Source organism: Aristolochia californica, unplaced genomic scaffold (genome assembly GCF_029961685.1).
Source record: "Aristolochia californica isolate CCGP_79_NKW_82.1479 unplaced genomic scaffold, dmAriCali1.0.hap1 SCAF_11, whole genome shotgun sequence".
NCBI classification, from domain to species: Eukaryota; Viridiplantae; Streptophyta; class Magnoliopsida; order Piperales; family Aristolochiaceae; genus Aristolochia; species Aristolochia californica.
The window spans coordinates 9,881,735-9,905,061 of NW_027181782.1; the positions used below are offsets into that span (position 1 = coordinate 9,881,735).

The 23,327-nt window shown below is 42.2% G+C and overlaps 1 protein-coding gene across 4 annotated transcripts in view; it reads left to right on the forward strand.

The window, feature by feature from the left end:
• LOC137944566 (uncharacterized) overlaps nt 1-23,327 on the forward strand; it is an 87,532-nt gene that overhangs the window by 11,906 nt on the left and 52,299 nt on the right. For all 4 annotated transcript variants that reach the window (XM_068790249.1, XM_068790248.1, XM_068790250.1 and 1 more), the window contains exon 7: nt 21,026-21,093. In XM_068790249.1, coding sequence (XP_068646350.1) covers nt 21,026-21,093 — 68 coding nt within the window. The remainder of the gene's footprint in view (nt 1-21,025; nt 21,094-23,327) is intronic.

The following is a 23,327-nucleotide window of genomic DNA, read 5'->3' on the forward strand; positions in this document are numbered from 1 at the left end:
TTCCGTCGTGCGTCAGAGACAGATAAGTTGTGGCTGATGGTGAGCTGAAGTAGTGGTGGGTAAGACGAGACAAGAGAGCCATCGCCCGACCACTATTCCGTCCAGAAACGCAAACTGGAGCCATCCCCAACAAAGAACCGAAGCATGAAATTCCATAGCCAAGACATAACCATGGAGTGTTCTTCATCCCAAGCATCAAATCTGGGATCTCCCTTCTTGGGCCTAGTACCAAGGAGATGACTCAATTTCCCTTCCCTTTTAGAAAGGTCTAAACGACTTGAGACGACTTCATATAGACGACTTCATATAATTTTTTCCATATAATCTGTAGGCAGATTGAATATTCTGTAATTCTCTTGTTACCTGATTGAGTGTTACCTCTTTGGATTGGGCAGTAGTGAGGGATTGAGTAGTAGGGGTTTTCTCGGTTTTAGAAGATATGTTGAAATCCTTTTGAAATAGATTTAAAGGGAAAAGGATGGTGATGAAGATCTATGGTGAAAAAAAAAAAACAAGAAAACGTTGGATAAAGGGCTATGAAGGCCGAAGATTTGGTGAAGGCTGAACAACAAACTAAAAAACAGGGCTCAAAGAAACAACGGTATGGTCTTGGCAATTAAGGCTTGTATGACGAGGTTTCTGATCCTGGAAAAGAGCCTAAAGCTCTGATACCATGAAGAAAATTCTGAAATTTTATTCATATTGAACTGTTCAAATACAAGGAATTTATACAACAAGATATTGCTATTCTAGGAAATCAGGAAATCAGGAATACAAATCTAATTTACAGCTAATAAAAATCTGATTCTAATCTCTAGAAATCAGGTTACAAATTTGATTCTAATCTCTAGAAATCAGGAAACTATTATCTACTAATTTACAACTAATCTCCTATAATTAGAAATACAAATCTGTCCCTCCAATTACTGCTATTCACAGGAATCTTGGGATTTCAATCAATTCCAAATTTCCAATAGTAAGTTAGAAAGAAAATGTGTTCATTGTGGCCGAAATAACCACTACTTTGACAAGTGCTGGATTAAGTTTGGAAAACCAACATGGGCTAATTCTACTATTCATGATAGTTGGAGTGGTCTTTCTGACTTTTCTACCTCTGTTACACCGGGAGCTCCAGATGAGATGCAACAGATGATATAGCAGCAACAACAGTTTGCACAATGGATGGCTCAAATCTTTTTTTTTTGTTTTTTTTTTTTGAAAAGGGATGTATATATTAACAAAAAAAAAAAGAATTACAAAGAAACGGGGAGCAATTCCCTAAAAACAAGAGATTGTATGGAAGCTCCTGACTTGGCAAGCACATTTGCCACTGAGTTAGCAGATCTCGTAATGTGAGACCAAATACAAGAAAATTGAGAAGCGATTTCAAGGATTTCCCTCAAAGAATCCCAATGCCGTCATGGGGGGGAGGACGCCTTTTCACACCAACCAATTACCACCTCCGAGTACCCCTCAATGTGAAGAGGACCACTATAATGGTCTCGGAAAACGCGAAGCCCATTGAAAAGACCTTGAATCTCAGCCGTTGTTGAGTCAGCAATGCCTAGCGGACTAGCATATGACAAACACTGATTGCTTGAGGAATTTGAGATAACACCCCCAAAACCCGCCTTTCCGGGATTACCCTGAGAAGAACCATCAAAATTTAACTTTAGAAAACTAAGTTCTGGGGGTGTCCATTCTTGCATGATCGGGGTTTTGGTCCTGCACCACATTTTTGCAATAATGCTCCAATTATCACAAATAGATGAACCAACAAAGGAGGAGAAAGACTCTTTATAAAGAGCCAAGTAGAGATCTGACCAGATACACAATTCGCCACCCTTATCGCAGAATAACTTCTAGCACCAAAACGTCTCAAAGCCCCCACGGAATAAAACCACTGCATGCAGATATCAGAAGCTTTCCAAGCCCTGTGAGAGGAGTACCAATGAGCATCTTGCTAAAAGAAATCAGATCCACTGACGTACAGAATTGCAACCCCGTCTTACTGAGGATGAAAGTCCATTCCTTCCACGAAAAAGAGCAATGAAGCAAAATGTGATTGACTGATTCGACCTCAGAGTTGCATAGAGGGCAGAGAGGGTCAATTGTTGGGTGACCTCTTCTTCTGAGCACATCTGTCGTGAGTATCTTTCCATGGCAAGCACTCCAATTATCTTTGGCGGGGTGTAGAGACGCTTTGAAAAAAGAACCTCATGATCCTTTTGGTTTGTATGCCGACCGTAGATGAAGCTGTAAGTAGAGGACATTGTGAAAAGACTTCTTTTATCAGGCCACCATATCATCTTGTCAGCAATTAAAGGCCTCAGTCTGCAGGATTGTAGAGATTCCATCAACCTACTTGCCTCCAGAGCCTCGGTATTAGAGAGACCCCTTTCAAACCATTCTCTTCAAAAGCATCAGCAACCGATATTTCCTTTTGCAGAGATAGGAGGAGGAGGTTCCTATAAGTTGACTGTAAAGGCTCTTGACCTGTCCACCAGTCCTCCCAAAACTTTAAAGATCTACCATTACCATCATAGAATCTGACAGCTGAAGAAAAGTTGGGGATAAGTAGATATAATGATCTCCAAATTGGAGAAAGACATCTCCGATTGTCACCTGAAATCCACCAAGGAGAAGGACAGCCAAGTTTCGCAGATACCATTTCCTTCCAAAGATTAGAAGAAACATTGTTGAACTTCCAAATCCATTTTAAGAGCATGGCTTGGTTCATATCCTTCGATTTCCGAATCCCTAAACCTCCCATATTTTTTGGCATGCTGACATCTTACCATTTAACCAAATGATACTTAAAAGTATCACTCGATCCTCTCCATAGAAATCTTCTTTTTAGCCTATCCATGGTATTGCAAATCGAAACAGGACAGGGCATAAAGGATAAAACATAATTTGGAATACCTGTGATACAAGACTTCAAGAGAATGAGTCTGCCAACTTTGCTAAGAAATCTACCCTTCCAAGTTGCCAGACGGGTCTCCAATTTTTCCACCACCAGATTCCATAGACTTTGGTTTATGCGGTCATTGAAGAGAGGAAGACCAAGGTATGTTGATGGGATAGTGGAGGTTTTACAACCAAAGATGTTTGCCAGTTCCTCTAGTAACGCAGGGTAGATATTGAAGCCCATAACAAAAGTTTTTCCCCAATTAACTTTTTGCCTTGAGGCAAGTTCAAAATAGGCCCAAGACAACTTTGATCCTTCTAGCACCCTCTATATTTCCGCTCTAAAAAATGATAGTATTATCTGCAAATTGAAGAATGGGGATATTGAAAACCTCTTGAGAGCTGGTTGGGGGGAGGCACCCAAGATTCACCGCCGAATAAAACATAGAGGAAAGAAATTCCCCAATAATGTTGAAAAGAAGCGGAGAGAGCGGGTCTCCCTGTCTGATCCCCCTTGTCCCTTTGAAATAACCGCATACGGAGCCATTAAGAATGAGAGAGTAGGAAGCCGAACCCACACAACTCCTAATCCAAAGTCTCCATTTTGGGCCTAGTCCCATTTTTTCCATAAGCTCATCTAGAAGAATCCAATTAACCCGATCAAAAGCCTTTTTGAAATCAAGCTTGAGGGCAATTCTTGGCTCTTTGCTAGGATTGAAATGATCAATGAGCTCATGCGCAACCATTGTAGAGTCAAAAATTTCTCTCCCCTTGAGAAAATTGCCTTGCCCGCGATGGATGACGATCGGGAGAAGGGCTTTTAGCCGATGACCCAGAATTCTTGCAATGATTTTGCACGCACTAGTGACCAGGCTGATAGGTTGGAAGTCTTTTGGATTTTCAACATTGATCTTCTTCAGCACCAGAGTAATGAATGTTACCCTAATGCTGTGAAAGGTGATACCATTCCTATAGAAACCAAGCAGCATAGCAAAAATATCCTCTTTGAGCAGTGGCCAAAAATATTTTATGAAGTCTCCATTGAAGCCGTCTAGGCCCAGAGCCCGATATATCACTTTCCATTCCCATTACAGCACTCTCAATTTCAGCAGTATAGAAAGGGCACTCCAATAGGGCAGCGGCCGTGGGAGAATGACGAGAGAAACTGATGTGTTGAACTTTTGGCCTATCTGAACATTCCTCCGAATATAGATATGTGAAAATCTGAATCAACACATTAGTTATTGAGGTCCGACACGAAGTTACATCATTATTAATACATAAAGAGGTAATTCGGTTGGACGTCATTCTTGCCGATGCGACGACATGGAAGAATTTTGTTTTCACATCACCTCCTTTCAGCCACTTAAATCTGGTTGTTTGCTTCCATCTAATTCTCTCTTGATACAAAATATTATTATTATTATTATTATTTTTTGAAATGAGATACAAAATATTATTTAAATCAGAGTTTAGAGAAATTCGGGAAGAGAACTCAGAAGAGGATAAGTACCTTTGTTCCTCCACCTGGTCCAGATCTGCAATTTGAGAGAGGAGAGTAGCCTTCGTGGAAGCCAAAGAGGAACGACGACTTGCGGACCATTCCTTCAAATTCCCTTTTAGAGAACGTAGTTTTAATGGAAAGGCCCAATCTCTTCTGCCAAAACACGGACGTTCACCCCACCAACCATCAATAAGGGATTCAAAGTTTTGCACAGAGAACCATGAGTTTTCAAAACGGAACGGAGAGGGCCCCCATTTCTCGAAGGAGGTAGATAGAATGATAGGTCAATGATCTGAGCCCATCTTATTAAGCACCCTTCCAGAGACGTTACCAAAAAGTTGAAGCTAGTCAGTGCAAGCCAAAAATCGGTCCAATTTCGAGAGGATTGGTTGTCTCTGGCTGTTGGACCAAGTATAGCTTTTCCCAATGTAGAATTTAGGATCTCATGAAAGGAACTTTAGATCAACAAGAAAGAAGAAGAAGAAGAAGAAGAGAGAAGGAGAAGAGAAGAAGAAGAACGTGGAAGAAGAGAGTTTGGATTAAGGGAGAAGAGGGTTGCGTCAAAAAGAAAAATGAGGGCTGGACGAATTTGTGGAAAGAGAGGAGAGTGCTTCAAATGCCCTACCTCTTAGCCAATGCCTTTATTTATAGTTTTACAATACCCTTAGGGCTACAACTTGATAAAACAAAAGACATAAAAGGAACACATATTTACACTTCTATGCCATCTTTATGGAAAGTACCATATTTTACACATATGCCACTCCTTTGACTTGTGGGCTTCTTGTCTTGAGGTCGTGGGCTTGAGCCCATCTTCCAACACTCCCCCTCAAGCTGGAGGAGAAAATACATCATAAATACCCAGCTTGCCACATATAAACGATAGGATTTTAGATGTAACGGGTTTAGTGAGAATATCAGCTACTTGCTCTTGAGATGACACATGTTTGAGAGAGATTATTCCTGCTTGAAACTTCTCCCGTATAAAATGACAATCCACCTCAATATGTTTAGTTCTTTCATGAAAGACTGGATTTGAAGTGATATGAATAGCTGCTTGATTATCACAATGCAGATTCATGGACCCTTTTTATAAAAACCTAGTTCGGTAAGAAGGGTCCTAATCCATAAAAGTTCACTAACGGTATGGGCCATAGCTCTGTATTCTGCTTCGGCGCTAGATCTTGCAACCACATTTTGCTTCTTACTTTTCCATGTAACCAAGTTTCCCCCAACCAGAGTACAATATCCTGATGTAGATTTTCTATCATCAGGAGATCCAGCCCAATCTGCATTTGAGAAGCCTTCTATATTGAAGTGCCCATGTTTTTTATACAGCAATCCTCTTCCTGGAGCTCCTTTTAGATAACGTAATTTTCTCTCTAAAGCCTGCCAGTGGGTAATTTGTGGTTTGTGCATGAATTGACTCACCACACTTACAGCATATGATATGTCTGGCCTAGTTACCGTGAGATAAATCAGTTTTCCCACGGGTCTTTGATATTTGCCAATATCAATATCTTCTTCATTTGTGGCACATAATTTTACATTTGTATCCATAGGTGTGTCAACTGGTCTACAACCCTTCATTCCTGTTTCTTCAAGGAGATCCAAGACATATTTCCTTTGAGACAATATTATCCCATGTTTGGATCGAAGAACTTCTATACCCAAAAAATATTTAAGCATACCAAGGTCTTTAGTCTTGAATTCTTGACATATCATCTGTTTCACCTCTTGTATGCTCAAAGCATCATCACCGGTTAAGATAATATCATCCACGTATACGGCCAATAATATTTTCCCTTTGACTGTATCTTTATAATATACGGAATGATCAACTGAGCACTGATGAAAACCAAACCGTAGGAGTGTTCGTCTAAATTTATCAAACCAACCACGAGGGGACTGCTTAAGCCCATATAAAGACTTTTTTAACCGGCATACTGACTCCCCCTCAACCACATAACCAGGTGGTTGAACCATATAAATTTTCTCATTGATATCACCATTTAGAAAAGCATTTTTAACATCCAACTGATAGACGGGCCATGAGGAGTTAGCAGCAATAGATAAGATGATGTGTACCGAATTCAATTTTGCAACAGGAGAGAAGGTCTCCTCATAATCTATCCCATAGCACTGCGTATAGCCCTTAGCAACCAGTCGAGCTTTAAGACGAGCAACCGATCCATCCGGATAATGTTTCACCGAAAAAACCCATCGACAACCAACCGGTCTTTTACCTTTCGGGAGTGATGTTAAGTACCAAGTTTGGTTTTCATGTAAGGCGTGCATTTCTTCATCCATAGCCGCCTTCCATCCTGGATGTCTCAAGGCCTCCTGATACGATTGTGGAACGGAAGAAGAAGAAAGGGACACAAGAAACTGAAAACACTCGGAAGACAAGCGATGGTGAGATATAAAATTTGAGATAGGATGCGAAGTGGTACAGGAGCGACGTTCTTTTCTTAAAGCAATAGGCCGAGTATCAAATTCAGGCCCATACATAGGAGGAGAAGGACTTACCTCAGGTGGATCTGACAACTCCACAGGTGAAGGTACGACCGGTGCATCAGGGGATGGATCCACTTCAAGATTGAACGCCACAAGCGGACAATGAGTAGTAGAAGGACAAGTCCATCCTGGAGGAGCATCATGGGAGGAGTAGAAGGGAGTGTCCTCAAAGAAAGTCACATCCCTAGAGATAAACATCCTCCGAAAGGTAGGATTATAACAGACATAACCTTTCTAGGTGCGAGAGTATCCCAAAAAAATGCACTTCATAGACCGAGGATCAAGTTTATTTTTATGTGGAGATGTAACATGAACAAAACACATACATCCAAACACTTTCAAAGGAAGAGAAAAAGGATCTTCGCCATTAAATAACACAGAGTAAGGAGTTTTATGATGAAGGACTGATGAAGGTAACCTATTAATGAGAAAACATGTTGTAAGTATAGCATGAGGCCAATAGAAATAGGGTACTTTCATGGAGTAGAGGAGGCCCCAAGCAACTTCAAGAAGATGACGATTCTTCCTTTCAGCAACACCATTTTGTTGAGGAGTATAGGCACATGATGTTTGATGAATGAGCCCATTACTCTCACAAAATGATTTGAAGTCATGAGACATGTATTCCTTAGCATTATCAGATCTAAGGGTTTGAATTTTCTTCCCAAATTGTGTCAAGACCATAGCATGAAAATTTTTAAACAAAGGAAGAATTTCGGAACGCTCTTTACATAGAAATAACCAAGTCACTCGAGTAAAATCATCAACAAAAATGACAAAATATTTAACTTGGGAAATATTTGAGACACATAAAGGGCCCCATACATCAGAATGTATTAGCTCAAACGGAGCAGTACTTGTAGTTGTAAGACGAGGAGAATATGTACTCCTGACATGTTTACTTAATTGACAAACCTCACAACTGATATTAGAAAGTCCTTTTAAAGATGGAACCAAAGAACGAAGTGAAGGGGTAGATGGATGACCAAGTCGGTTGTGCCAAAGTTGGGCCTCAGATGTAGTGGACGATAATGCAGCTAATGGTGGAAGAGTGAAGTAGTACAAACCCCCATTTTCATGGCCGCCACCAATCACCCGCTTCGTAGTGAGATCCTGAAAGACACAAGAAGACGGTTGAAGGTGATAGAGCAATTTAATTGTTTGGTCAATTGGCTAACCGAGAGCAAATTTAAAGGAAATTGAGGAATAAACAAAACATCTTGAAGGGGAATAGATGAAGTAAGAGAGGAGGAACATTTGCCAAGGACCTTGGTTTGGGTACCATCAGCAATAGTAACGAATTTATGAGGACAACAAGGAGATAAGGACTGCAATAAGTGTTTGTTACCTGATAGATGTTCGGAGGCCCCGGAGTCGATGATCCAAGAGGAAGAGGCAGAAGAGGAAGAAAGCATACCTGAGGCAATAGTTGTTGCAGCAGTAGATGATGAGGGAATAGATGATTCCATGAAGGACTTCATTTTCTGAAATGTAGCAGTCCTCAGCCGTAAGAGTCACATTTCCGGATGATGATTTAGCCTTATCTTCATTTTTCTCAACGTTAACTGAGACTGGGTTAGCTGTGGCCCAATCAGGCTTGCCATGTAGTTTCCAGCATGATGCCACAAGGTGGTTCTGACGGCCACAATAAGTGCAAAGTTGAGGCTCAGTACGAAAAGAATTCTGACCCATTCTACCACCTCTATTTTCAGCCCCTCTCATAGTTCGACCCCCTCTCATATTTCTGCCCCGTCCTCGGGATGAGAAAGATGTTCCCCGATTGCCAGAGAACATCATCGATGGAGCATCAATAGGAGAAGGAGGGGATGGATCTGGTATCCTAAGTAATGTAGCACTAATATCATCGAAGGATGGAAGAGCAGAAGAACTTAGAAGTTGAGTTTTGGCCACCTCAAGGTATGGTTTAATATTCGATAAGCAAATGGCTGCTGCCAAAGCTTCTCTTTGTTGTTCTTGAACGGCAATATCAGTGGAATATGGCTGAGCTAGTTTCCATTCTTGAAGAAGACCGCGAAACCGTGCCAAAAATTCGTGAATATTATCTCCATGTTTCGTATGCAGCATGTTTTGTAAGACATCATATATTTTTTGTAATGAAGCAGTGCTTGAGTAAAGCTTGGCACAAGTGTCCCATATGTTCTTGGCGGTTTCCAAGTGGACCACATTGTTGGCCACCTGCTCTTCTATGTTATTAATGAGCCAACTTATCACCATGTTATCATCCTTAACCCACTTGTGGTAGGACGCATCTTCATCATCAATCGAAGGAGGAAAGTTAACAACGTGGCTCAAGAGGTCACGAGTAATAAGAACCCTTCGAACTGATTGTGACCAGCTCATGTAATTAGAGAGATCTCTAAGTGGAATTGTAGTAATACGGAGTATATCACTCTTATTACTATTGTATCCAATCTCCATGATGAGGCAAGTAAAATATGGAGGTCAAGGGAAAAGGCCTTCTTCAAAGAACAATTACTCTATGTAATTTGAAGAACCCGTAGACCAAATCAATCACCAACAAAAGAGAACAAGAACCAATTTCTTTCACAAGGGCAAACACCAAATTATCAACAAATTTGTGCTTTTAGAAAGTGATAATAACATCCAGCCATCACTCAACTTCTCTTGTATTCATAAGAACAAAGAGAAGAAAGTAGATGCAACCGATTAGGCCTTAATCCAAACTTCAACACAAACGAGCAATAGACAAAAATTTAGAGAAGTTTTAATGACAAACCAAGACACTTGGAAGAGATTTATCTTCAGCTCATGGGAGACTTCAACATAAGAGAAAAATTCAATTGTTGAAGTTAAAAAAAACGGAACTACAAAGGGTAAATGGCTGTTGGCATTTTATCAAACATGTAATGGGCATCCAACAACACAACACAAACCCATGAGCAACCTAAAGTAGGAGAAGATACAGCAACATGTGCTGGAATTCTACCTCAAATGAGATGGATCCAAATTACATAAAGGTAATTGAATTTCACCCATCAATCTTAATAAGATGCAAACAGCAAATGATCTTGATCACTCTTGTAATTGATTTACAAGGAGTCAAGATTATAACATCAATTTAGTCATAGAAATAAATCTTTACAACATATAAAGATTTATCTTGACTTGATGTGACTCAAAATTCAAGAAGTAAAGAAAAACAGTAAAAAGGAGTATGTAAATAAGAAAAGGAAACAAAAAAAAACGTAAATAAGAAGATAATGAACTTATCTCTTTATGACTGAACTCCTTTTACAACTTCTTGAACAGATTTCATAATAACTCCATGAAGAGATCCTAAACTCCTTGCTCTGATACCATGTAGAATTTAGGATCTCATGAAAGGAACTTTAAATCAACAAGAAAGAAGAAGAAGAAGAAGAGAGAAGGAGAAGAGAAGAAGAAGAACGTGGAAGAAGAGAGTTTGGATTAAGGGAGAAGAGGGTTGCGTCAAAAAGAAAAATGAGGGCTGGACGAATTTGTAGAAAGAGAGGAGAGTGCTTCAAATGCCCTACCTCTTAGCCAATGCCTTTATTTATAGTTTTACAATACCCTTAGGGCTACAACTTGATAAAACAAAAGACATAAAAGGAACACATATTTACACTTCTATGCCATCTTTATGGAAAGTACCATATTTTACACATATGCCACTTCTTTGACGTGTGGGCTTCTTGTCTTGAGTTCGTGGGCTTGAGCCCATCTTCCAACACCCAGATAGAGGAATCTCGTCAAGATTACACCCACCAATGAAATCTGAAAACCTCTGCATTGAAGCATAAATATGATTTGACGGGGGTTTCTTTTCATTGTAGAACCGGATGGCATTAAAATCTCCCGCAAAAATCCAGGGGAGATTCCACGATCGATTGAGATCCACAAGCTCATCCAGAAAGATCTTCTCTCCCGATATCTAGTCGGGCCATAAACTCCATCTAAACACCATATACTGTCGGAGGAGTTAGCTCGGAACTGGATTCCAATAGAGAAAACGCCCTCAGTAATATTGATAGCATCCAAAATGGTAGAATCCCAGGCTACTAGGATGCCACCGAAGTGACCAATGGAATTGACAGCCACCCATTTAACTGAAGGACATGCCCACAACTCCCTGGCAATGGAGTCTGACATCTCCTGACATTTTGTCTCTTGGAAAATCACAATTGAGGGCTTATACTGGGAGAAGAAATTTGAAATCAAAGTGCGCTTCCAAACAGAGCCAATACCTCTAGCATTCCATGATATCAAGATCATTTGTTACCTCTTTTTTGTACTCCCGAACCTGAACTGTCCCCAAGAAGCTGTCCCTTATAAACTACTCCCATCAGCCGCGCCAAATTCATCATTTGTTGCCATGTATCATCATCATATCTATGACGTTCAACTTGGAGTTCATCCACGAGCCGGGATGACCGTTCACATGAAAGGGGTGGAGGAGGTTCTGTGACTTGGAGGGGGGGGGGGGGGGGGGGGGGGGGGGCTCCTTTTTTAGCAAGGCCATTAGCTAGAAAATTAGCTTAGAGAGGAACATGGGTCCAAGTACAACTAAGGCTAGAAATTAAATCTAATGCGGTGGAAGACATGCCAATGTCTCCATGGAGGAGTTATGAACGAGGAGCACCAGTTGATCACAACCTAGGAATCTCCTTTTTTTTTCAGATTTCATTGGTGGGTGTAATCTTGACGAGATTCCTCTATCTGGGTGTTGGAAGATGGGCTCCTTTTTACAATAAGGGATTGGAGGGAGGCTCCTTTTTTAGCAAGGCCATTAGTTAGAAAATTAGCTTAGAGAGGAACATGGGTCCAAGTACAACTAAGGCTAGAAATTAAATCTAATGCGGTGGAAGACATGCCAATGTCTCCATGGAGGAGTTATGAACGAGGAGCACCAGTTGATCACAACCTAGGAATCTCCTTCAACAATGGGAGGGCCGTGGAGACGATCTTGAAATATGGCAAGCCCATGGGAATCTATAATGCGTTGACTATCATCTTGATTTTGATGATATCAAAACTTAATTGATCTGATATTGGTAAGTCTAACATTTCAGATACAGTTCCTTCAAGAGACACAAAAGTCAAGGTCTATGCAAAGAACCAACAATAGCTTCTAAAAGACCTCAAGCTACACACAACCGTGTCAAAGCGATCTTGAAGAAGTACCCTCATAAAGAAGAAGCAAAGAATTGAAAACTAGAGTTTAGGAAGTATTGGGAAATCACAAAAGCTCAGTCTATGTAAGAGAGCATCCCCAAACCTTCAGACTTGATGTACAATGAAATTGTTTTTTGCCTTAGAACAAATTGCATAGTCTACATGTTTTACCCATGCATACACATGTTACAATCACTTAAGACCAATTTTATTCATGCTTTGAAAACATCTTAGAAATCTGGCACTGGATTGATCGATCAATCAAGGGTGGTTGGTCGATCAACCACTTGGCATTGATCAATCATATAGAAGTTTGCCAACCAGGGACATACAATATTGTGAAGTTGGGTCCAAGGTCCATCCCAAAATGACTAACCAACTTAGGAAGCTTCTTTCCCAGCTAATAAACTCAAGATCTTCTTACTCACTAATCCATGTGGGACTATTCCTTAATACTCCCCCTCACGTGTAGGCCCTCTTTTGTGATTCTACAAGTGGATAATTTAGGTGTAGGCTCTACAAGTGGATAGTTTTTAGGTGAATGCCCTCTTTTAAGGCTCTACAAGTGGATAGTTTAGGTGTAGGCCCTCTTTTGTGGCTCTACAAGTGGATAGTTTAGGTGTAGGCCCTCTTTTGTGGCTCTACAAGTGGATAGTTTATGTGTAGGCCACATATGAGTACCTACTCTAATACCCGGTAAAGTTGGGTCCAAGGTCCATCCCAAAATGACTAGCCAACTTAGGAAACTTCTTTTTTTTCCCAACTAATAAACTCAAAATCTTTGTACTCACTAATCCATGTGGGACTATTCCTTAACACTCCTCACATGGAGGCCCTTTTTGAGGCTCTACAAGTGGATAATTTAGGTGTACGCCTGCATATGAGTACCTGCTCTGATACCATGTTAAGTTGGGTCCAAGGTCCATCCCAAAATGATTGGCCAACTTAGGAAGCTTATTTCCTAGCTAATAAACTCAATATCTTTCTACTCATTAATCCAAGTGGGACTATTCCTTAACACTCCCTCTCACGTGTAAGCCCTCTTTTGTGGCTCTACAAGTGGATAATTTAGGTGTAGGCCCTCTTTTGTGGTTCTACAAGTAGATAATTTTTAGTGTAGACCCTCTTTTGTGGCTCTACAAATGGATAGTTTAGGTGTAGGCCCACATATGAGTACCTGCTCTGATACCTTGTTTAGTTGGGTCCAAGACCCTTCTCAAAATGACTAGCCAACTTTTTCAGGTAGATTTTAAGCAACAATAATTCGAGACTGCAACTCTTCTACATCTACATTAGAGAATGAATGTTGATGTCTAACATTCTTCCCATTTTCATTGACAACAAGCTTTGAGGATGACCGGAGAGCGTGAGCAAGAAGGGAATGACTATTGATTAGGGCTTTAATCTTTTTAAATGTTGAAACTACTGATATTGGCACAAAACCCTCAAGATCTTTATTGATGATCCTCATGAGATGATCAGTTGTAGCTAGGTTTTGATCACTGAAATAGTATTCCACCTGATTCACAACCTTTGAAGAACTTCCTTCGATAAGCCCTCTCTCGTAGGCACACACTCTTGATCTGGCACAATCTGAACCCCGTTGTGGTCGGCGTACCCAACGTAATACTGAAAGGATCTGGGATTTTGCAGTGATACAACTTGAAAACGAGAATTGGGAGATGCAAACACGTGCGATACATCGCCCAATTCTCATTTTCAAGTTGTATCGTCGCTGAATCCTGGACCCTTTCAGTATTACGTTGGGTACGCGATTGTGCTAGATCAAGAGAGCGCGCCGGCGAGAGATGGGCTATCAAAGGAAGTTCTTCACAAGGTTGTGAATGAGGTGGAATACTATTTCAATGATGTGAACTTTGCTACAACTGATCGTTTCATGAGGTTCATCAATAAAGATCCTAAGGGTTTTGTTCCAATATCTGTAGTTGCAACATTTAAGAATTTTAAAGCCCTAGTCTGTAGTCGTTCCCTTCTTGCTAATGCTCTCTGGTCATCCTCAAAGTTTGTTGTCAGTGAAGAAGGGAAGAAAGTTAAACGTCAACATCCATTCTCTAATGTAGATGTTGGAAGAGTTGCAATCTCGAATTATAGTTGCTGAAAATCTACCTGAAAAAGTTGGCTAGTCATTTTGGGATGGGCCTTGGACCCAACTTAACATGGTATCAAAGCAGGTACTCATATGTGGGCCTACACCTAAATATCCATTTGTAGAGCCACAAAAGAGGGCCTACACCTAAACTATCCATTTATAAAGCCACAAAAGGGGGCCTACACCTAAATTATCCATTTGTAGAGCCACAAAAGATGGCCTACACCTGAGGGGAAGTGTTAAGGAATAGTTCGACATGGATTAGTGAGTACAAAGATCTAGAGTTTATTAGCTAGGAAAGAGGTTTCCTAAGTTAGCTAGTCATTTTGGGATGGGCCTTGGACCTAACTTCACAAATATGATTGATCATAGGAACACCATTGATTGATCATATTTGCAATGCATTCCCAGTAGGAATTTTGGTTGATAATCCATCCTTGAACATTGATCGATCAACTTAACTTGTCAGACCCAACGGAAGGATATGGATCAATCATACCATCGATCAATAAGTCATTTTTTGATAAAAATATAGCCATTACACTCCATTAATCGATCAATACTTTGCCTTGTTTGATCAATATAACGTCCCCTTTTTGCAAACAGCCAACAAACGGATAGTTTGGTTTGGGGAACTTATAAATACCCACCAAACGTTGTTTTGAGAAGTTAATGAGCATTTTTTGGCATACCCGTTGTATTCAATATTTTCAATCTTGAAATTCCTTTTCTTAGTTGATTTTTCAGAAAGAAAAAACCTTATTTACAAATCCTTTCCTCGTTTCTCAAATCTTACTCCTTGCAATCAATTAGTCAAACTCCAAACTCATTTACATTGTGCATCAAAGTTGGAGGCTTGGTCAAATTCAAAAGGAGAAGGCTACCTCTCCAAAGATCAAAGGGTGTAAGCTTTTCTATTTTCTTGTAATTTTTTGATTTTATTTGAGAGGTTCATCTAGAACCTTGAATCTAGATTGAAGAGCTTTCTAGTGTTATAATTGTTAAATTGGGTCCAAAGCCCTATCCCAAAATGACTAGTCATTGTGCAGCATTTCAGTTTCGAAGTGAAACATTAACATGGTTGTGTTAATCAAAAGGGTAGTACGATTCCACCCATAAGTGCTTTGTGAAAAAGCTCAAAGTCCACATCATATAAATCTACCCGCTTTCTACCTGCTCCAACCCTAACTGTTGATTCAATCTGCTCCTTCTTATCTTGCAAAGAGGTATCAGAATTATCTAGAATTATCTACAGAGTGTGAACAATTTGAGAAAACATTCCAAAAATCAGATGGTTCTTCCCCTTCATCAACAATTATTATGGGGCCCTGCACCCTTTCATATCGAACAACCTGAAATGCTACTGCTTTTGCACGCCTTTGCATGACGGATTCACAATTTTTACCAATCCACAGATATATTGCAGATCGCACGTGAACAATAAATGCACCTCTAGAATCTATAGCAGATGGGGATGCATCATTCAACATTTTCTGTACAAGATGTGGAGCGTCATAACAAGAGTGTGGGGCCATGCTGTACATTCTCAAAATGGAGCTGGGGCTCAAAGGAATAGCATGCACTCGTTTCTGGCATTGCAGTAATTGACAAGTAAAGCCCATATTTGGATCTGCTATGCCCCTTGCAGCTTTAACATACTGAAATGCATCTTCAAAGGTCTGGCCCTCCCTCCACATGAGATATGCAATCACCAAAGAGGTTGAACGGGAGACACCCTGACAACAATGCACTAAGACCTGCCCACGGGGTAGAGAAGCCGCCTTGGTTTCTTGAAGAATGACAACATTTGCCTTGGTAGAGGCAAGGAGATCCCGAATTGCGGCACGACGACGCACTGATCCAATTCTTCTAACATTCCAAGAGATAATGATCATTGATCACTAGTCTTCTTCTTGGACTTCTCAGACAGGTGGTTATCTTCACTAAGGGGCTCCGTGTAAACGATGCCCAACATCTTGGCAAATTCCATTATCTGTGCCCAGGTTTCTGGGTCGAATTTTTGTTGTTCTATCTGAAGAGCAGCCACATACTTCTGAGCTTTTTCACCCGTCTTTGGAAGGATGAAGTCCCCTATCTCTGGATTGCAGGGGTATCTAGAATTAGCACTGGGACCATCCTGGAGAAGCTGTCTTGGCTGACCTCTATTCCGCCGCTAGTAGGTGGCAAGGGGAGGAGGAATTTTGGGGTGGGAATATCTCGGAGGTGGGGGAGGGGGAGAGTTCATTATTTGAGTGGTGGTTTGAGGGGTGTGGTTATAGGGAGGCCTACGGGGCTTTTAATGGGGGGGTGATGAGGGGGTGTGATTATTTCGGGGGGCTAAGTGGGAAAGTGGCAGCTGTAGGTATCTGGGGGGTGGAATAAATTCTATCAGGGATAGTGTCTGTGGTGGGTTGAGATGGACTGGTGGGTGGGTGGTATGGTAGGCTGGAGGGGGGGACAACCAAGGAGGCAGCTGGAATAGAGTCATCGTCAACTGTAAGATTGGTTGGTTCAGGACACATCTTCAGGGGAGAAGAGGCCGGGGTTGCTGCTCTCAATGTGTGGGTAGGTTGTAGAGAATCTCTGGATTTAGTTGTAGGACTCGAGGTCACATTCATGAAATCTTGCATTGGATCCAGAATCGGGCATTATCCACCATAATACATCGGAAGTAGCGTCCTTCGCAAGGATGGATAGGATTGATGAGGATTCGGGCCTCATCAAGACGATGCCAGTGCTCAGTAAGGGGGTCCAGAGCTATTATGTCGCCAAACTCCGAGATGATGCTCGTGAAGACCTCGCTGTGCCATAGTTCCGCAGGGAGGCTGGTGACTATAGCCCATTGCCCAAATTGACTAGAAGGAGTCAACGAGAGCCATTCTGATAACCCAATGATGCCCAAGGGGGTGTGGGGTGTGAGAGCAAGGGCCGCAGAAGACTCTTGCTGGGTTTCAAAGTGAACAAGCCAGGAATGGGGGTTGAGGTAGGAAATTCTGGGTGTGTAGGGGAGGTGAAGCTCATCAGTCAGCCATTGAAGTATGCTTGACTTGACGATACCGGAGGAGGTGTGGACTAGGATAGAGCGGGTCAGAGATTGTCGCCCTTTATGGAGCAAGTTTCGAGGGATTTGGATGGTTTTAGATTTTTCTGAAGGAAGAAGGTGTGTAGGAGCATGGTGTTCTGAAAAAAGGTTTTGAATGGCTTGGTTAGGGGGGTTAGGTAATTTCGAGGGAAGGGGAGGGCTGGTCGGGGGGAGAAATGGCCTCAGAGGAGTGTTTTGTCTCTGCTGGGGCTCAGGTATAACAGGGGGGGGGGGGTGCTGTTGGCTCTGGTGGCTCCCCCTGCCAGAGAGAGGCTTCGGATGGCTTCTTCGAACTCCTTCCAGCCAAATCCCGAGTTTGTGGCCTTGGGAATGTAGATCTTGGCGAGCACTGTTGAGTCACGCCGATGGACGACACGACATTCTCTCTGTCCCCGAAAGGAGCTCATCGACAGGAAGAAAATCGAATCCCGTGTCCAAAGTTAACGGGTTCAGTTAGCTTCGTTTGTGACTCGTTGGAATTGAAGGACGAAGCTTGAAGCGGCTTCCATCGGAATACAGATGAAGGACATCTTCGATCCGACAGTAGAGGAGATGCGAATCACCTGTCCGAAGCTCCTGGCGACTTTCTCCACTGTAAATCTGTTTTTTCTGTAGGTGAAATGGAAAGGGGGGTTCCTTTTCTTTCTCCGGGAGATCGTCTTCCAGCTGGCTTCGAAATCTTCTGTAGGAGGTTCCGTTGGCTCCTTGGAGGGAAGATTCAAGGTTTCCGAGTGTCTGGCTTGACACTTTCTTGTTTCGGAATTTCTGTGTCTTCTCGGAAGGTCAACCTCTTTCCGTCTATTGGTGTCGGAGAAGGAGTCGACATCCTTTTCGGAAGTTTGCCGTCAAGGGTTCTGGTCACCGGTTGCGGGGACGGTGATCGCAGCAGGATCTCGGCTCATTTAAAAAAAGCGGCGCACGTTAGCACATTCGAAGCTAACGGCGCACGTTATGCGTTTCACCTGTGCACGTTACGCGTAATGTTAATTTCTCTCCGAAATTGCCTTGAATTGCCACTAAAACGAGAATATTCCTCAGGGTCTTTCTGGTGTGTGCAATTACTTTACCTTGACTTGTATTTTTATTTATTTTAATTTATGCACACTTGTTCTTTAATTTGTAAACTCTCAATTCAGGCCCCCTTAGAAGCCATCTGGGCCAACGCGGTGAACTTGGCAAATCTGGCTTTGTAGAGTCATTCGGGATTTTGATGGCACCCCTCTCATTATCTACTCCGGCTCAATAGTGATTTTTGATTCTACTTCAGCCGAACTTTTTTTTTTTTTTTCTGAAATGATGCTGATTTTTTTTTAAGGAAAAAGCTCAAGAGAGCATATTACAAGGGAGGGAAGCCTTCCCAAACAATGAGAGATTACTGGGAAGTTCCGAATTTTGCCAATTTATCAGCCAAATAGTTGGCTGATCTAGGAATAAGATTCCAATTACAATGCGTAGAAGATACAATGTCAGCAATACTATCAGTGATGGGCCAGTGGCGCAAAGGAGGGAAGCTATCCTTGAAACACCAACTAATAATTGTCTTCGAGTTGCCTTCAATGATTAATTTTCCATGGAGACGATCCCTGAAGATTTGGAGGCCGAACAACAGAGCACTAACTTTAGCAGTATTAGAATCGGCATTGCCCATCGGACCAGCATAAGAATGAATAGGGTCTCCATTGTGACCTCTGAACACACCACCTACTCCTGCTGGACCAGAACATCCAATAACACTACCATCAAAATTCAGTTTTATGCAGTCGCAAGGGGGAGGATCCCAGATTGCCATACTTGGAGCTCTACTGGGGTCAGACATGTGAGCAATCAAATTTCAATTTTCCCGAAGGGAAACCCCCGATAGAGTGGCAAAATCCTTTTTTGTATGAAGCCAGCTCGAGATGAGGCTGACGGCATGAAGATCCGTGTTGTCTGGGGTGCTAGCTTTGGAGTTGAATCTCCGGTTCTTCCGCTTGAGCCAAATGCACCATGGAACATGCGTAAGACAGGCCGAAAGAATTAACTTGCCCAGCCAAGGAAGGAGAATCCCTCAAACCATCTCAAAGGTGCCAAAGAGGTCCTGATGTAGCCCCAGTTGGAGCCCCATTTTTTGAAAGATTTTCATACAAACTTGCCACGAAAATCTAGTGTAAGAGGACATGCTGGACTGTCTCTTCGCACTCACCGCAAAGGGGACAAGAAAGATCGGGGGCAATGAAGCCTCTTCTATGAAGATTTTCTGAAGTAAGAATCTGTTCTCTGATGGCTGACCACACGAAGAATTTGATTTTGTTTGGTGTTGAGAGTTTTCAAGCCAGATTCGCCTTGTGCTCATGTGTACTATAGTCTTGTTTTCTAATATGAGAGTAAGCTGAAGTGACAGTGAATCGACCATTATTACTGGGCTTCCAAATCAGCTTATCAATTGAGTGCTCCCGGATAATAGTACTGCTGAGTTTAGTAAGGAGAGAGCAAAAAGCCAACGATTCCTCATCATTTAATCCCCGACGGAACGGGAGACTCCACGAGTGATCACTCCATAAATCAGCGACAGAGCAAGAGAGGTCGTTTGCCACCCTATGCAGCCCTGGGAAGTCTTCCGAGAGAGATCGGGGGCCACACCATTCGTCCGTCCAGAAGAGAAGGGTCCTTCCATGGCCCGTGTGAAACGAGGTAGCATCTCTGAATACTAGACGGAGCTTGAAAACTGATTTCCATATCGGGGATAGGAGGCAAGCAATGCCGCTCTCTCTTCACCAGGCACCAAAAAACTGAAGGTAGAATTTCACCATATTCCTCCATAAACTGTTGTGCTTGTTGTTGAAATTCTAAATCCATTTGAGCATAAGAGCTTTGTTCATTTCTCTTGCCTGCCGGATGCCCAATCCTCCCCTATTATGAGGCATGCAAATATCCTTCGAACTGACCCATGTTCCTTTAAGATTTGGAGGCCAAATAGAAGAACATTCACTTCAGTAGTATTTGAATTAGGAATGCCCATCTGCCCAACATAGGATAAAATAAGGTCTCCACTGCTATCTCTAAAAACACCACTTGCTCCAGCTGGCCTAAGACAACCTAAAGATCAAAATTGAGTTTGATGCAGCCGCAAGGGGGAGGATCCCAGGTGGTCATAACCGGAGTCCTGCAGGGCCCTATCATTTGAGCGATCAAACTCCAATTTTCTTGAAGTGAAACACCCGATAGAGAGGCAATCTCCTTCCTGGTATGTAACCAGCTCGAGATAAGGCCCATTGCATGAGAAGCCGTGTTGTTCGGGGTGCTAGCCTTGGAGTTGAATCTCCGGTTATTTCGCTCGAGCCATAGGCACCATGGGACATGCGCAAGGCATGCCAAGAGAATTAACTTGCCCAACTTAGGAAGGCAGATGCCAATAACCATCTCATAGGTGCCAAAGAGGTCCTGGTGTAGGCCCATTTGGAGTCCAATCTTCTGAAAGATCTTCATCCAGACTTGCAAAAAAAAAACCACAATGTAAGGGAACATTGTTAGTGCTGCTCACTTGGTTGCATCTGCTTTGCCGATAAGGAAGTCTTGTGTTCTTCTTTTCTTCCAATAGTGTTCTCACACTTTTCAGGAAAGTTTTAAAAGAGTCTTATAGGACTTATGCTTTCTGTTAAACTAATTAATACTCATTGCAATTTATCTTCTATCAAGTTGTTCATGTATTAGAAACAAAGCATCGTGAAAAATATTGTGCTGACTGTAGGTTGGGAACCTGTTGACCTTGGTCCACACACGTTGAAAGAAATTTTCTCTTTGCTGTCAAAGGCTAAGGTAAACAAAATTGCCTCTTAAGTGAATTCTTAAGCACTGAAAGAATCAAGAGTTATGTATTCATCTTCTGGTATAGCATTGATATATTAAATGAAAAGGAAAAAGAAAATTTAGATTGCTAACCTTTTTTTTTTTTTTTCAATGGCAAACTTTTTTTAAATTTCTTTTTTATGGCGAAGTAAGGAGTGCTTTGTAGATTGCCATCCTGCTGTGTCTTAATCCTGGATATAGAGGCTGTTAAACTGGTCAGAAGAAAGCTACCTGTTAGATTAGGAAATTTCCTTTTTGTTCTTAAGTTAAATTAGCCTGTTTTGAGCAGGTTGTTTACTTTTTTGTCCCTGTTTCGTGATTATTACTTGGGTTATATGTGTAATTTGGAAGTGACTTTTTTCTATTCCTTTTGTTTCCTCTTTCTTCTACCTTCTCGAAGATCTCTAAAGAGTCCTCTCTTTCTTTCTTTGTGTTAGGAACTTAAAAGTATTTTAATATAATCGACAGGTTAAACTAATTGATTCTTTTTGTCATGGTGCATGGAGTTTGCATCTTAGAAGAAGAGGCAAAATGAAATGTCCAAGGTGCAAGCTTGTTGTCCAAGTTGGATTCTTGTTTTTTTTACAAATATCAAAGTAACAACTCAACAAATGCTTTATTATTGATGATCTCCCATTGCTAGTTACTGCCCAAGAACTCTTGTTTGGGAAATTTCCAATAACCTGGAAATTTAACAAAGACTTAATGACTGCTTCAACCAATTACTCTGAAGTGCTACTCAGCATCCCCTAGAATCTCTCCCTTAGGAATGTGATTACACACAAGAATTTGCAGTCTTCTTGCACACTTTTCCCACTTTATTCACAGGTGCTATACAACAAATCAAGTAAAAAGAAATTAAACAATTACAAACTGACTCAATTTGAGATAGCTTCACACCTAACAATTGCTGAATTCATCCAAGCCGTTGTCTTTGAACAAGTATATGTTAGGGCCACTGACATCTGGATTTAGAAGGATTTGATAGAGGTTCTGAAACCAGTTGCTTCATTCTCCCAATAGGATGTGCGACTTGGTTGCCTTGGTGACTCGGGGAGTCGCAGCCCCCTCTCATGGTGGAAGACGGCGGCCGAGGAGCACCGGCGACCTCACCGAACCTTCGGAAACCCTTCCAACGAGGGTTTCCCTCGGAAAGAAGGTGCTTCTGCGTCTCCCTCCCTCCCTCCCTTTCTCTCTTCTCGTGAACCTGTGATCGAGCGTCGTCTTGAGAAGGGGGGAAACTCCTCTCTAGCGATTGGGTGAAATCGAGACAGATTGGGGATGACGATCCGGATCACGGTTCGAAATGAGGGAAGAAGGGCCTTCGTCTCCTTTCCGGCGGCGGACTGCAATGTCTTCTTTAGCCAGTTCGACGCTGTTACAGCCATTGACAGTCATCGAACCAGATCCAAAGAGCTCCAGCTTGGCCAGATCTCCTTGCGTTTCTCTGTATTTACTCACCAAGACCAGTGGGAATGTAAAATCGTGCAAAGCAGAGGGGAGAAAATCATGGGATGCATTTGTATTCCAGAATTGAAAGAGTCCTTTGGCTGGTCGACCTTTCGGACAGCGATCAAGGAGTACGCTCTTGAAGCGTCAAACTCTTGGGTCGGGAAAGGCATCATCTCCCGAACCTGACCTACCTCCAGCAAGGTAACTCCCCAGCCAGAAAATTTATCGGTGATGACCTTTCCAGCCCTGGCCAGCACTGCGCTTCATGGCCAAACTCTGCTAGAATTTACAAATGCCGCCTCGGCTGTCTTGCCCGAGCTCGGTAACTCTGCTGAGTTGCCGCGGGGGATGTAAATCTCCTTTCCCCCTGATGCATTGGTGCGAGGAAGGATGCTGTGAGCCACTGACGCAACGACAATAATGGTCGACCCAAATTGGAATCCTGCTGGACTTGTGAGTTGGTTCCGAGCTTGGCTCCGTCTTGACTATCTACCAAGAGCTTCCTATCTGGGACTGCTGACATTGCTGATCTCCTTCACCCCCATTGATGATAAGGCCAATGCCTCAAATGCCTTATCATACTGCCAAGCACCGCTTGCAAGCTTTACTGACCGGGACCTGTCGACTCCCCTCAACCAGTTTGGGCAGTGGATTTCGATCTGGGGCATCCCAATAGTGCTATGGTCGGAGGAGAATTTACAGATGATTGCGGCCGGCTTTGGTAAGTTTCTTTACCAAGCTCTGGAGTCAGC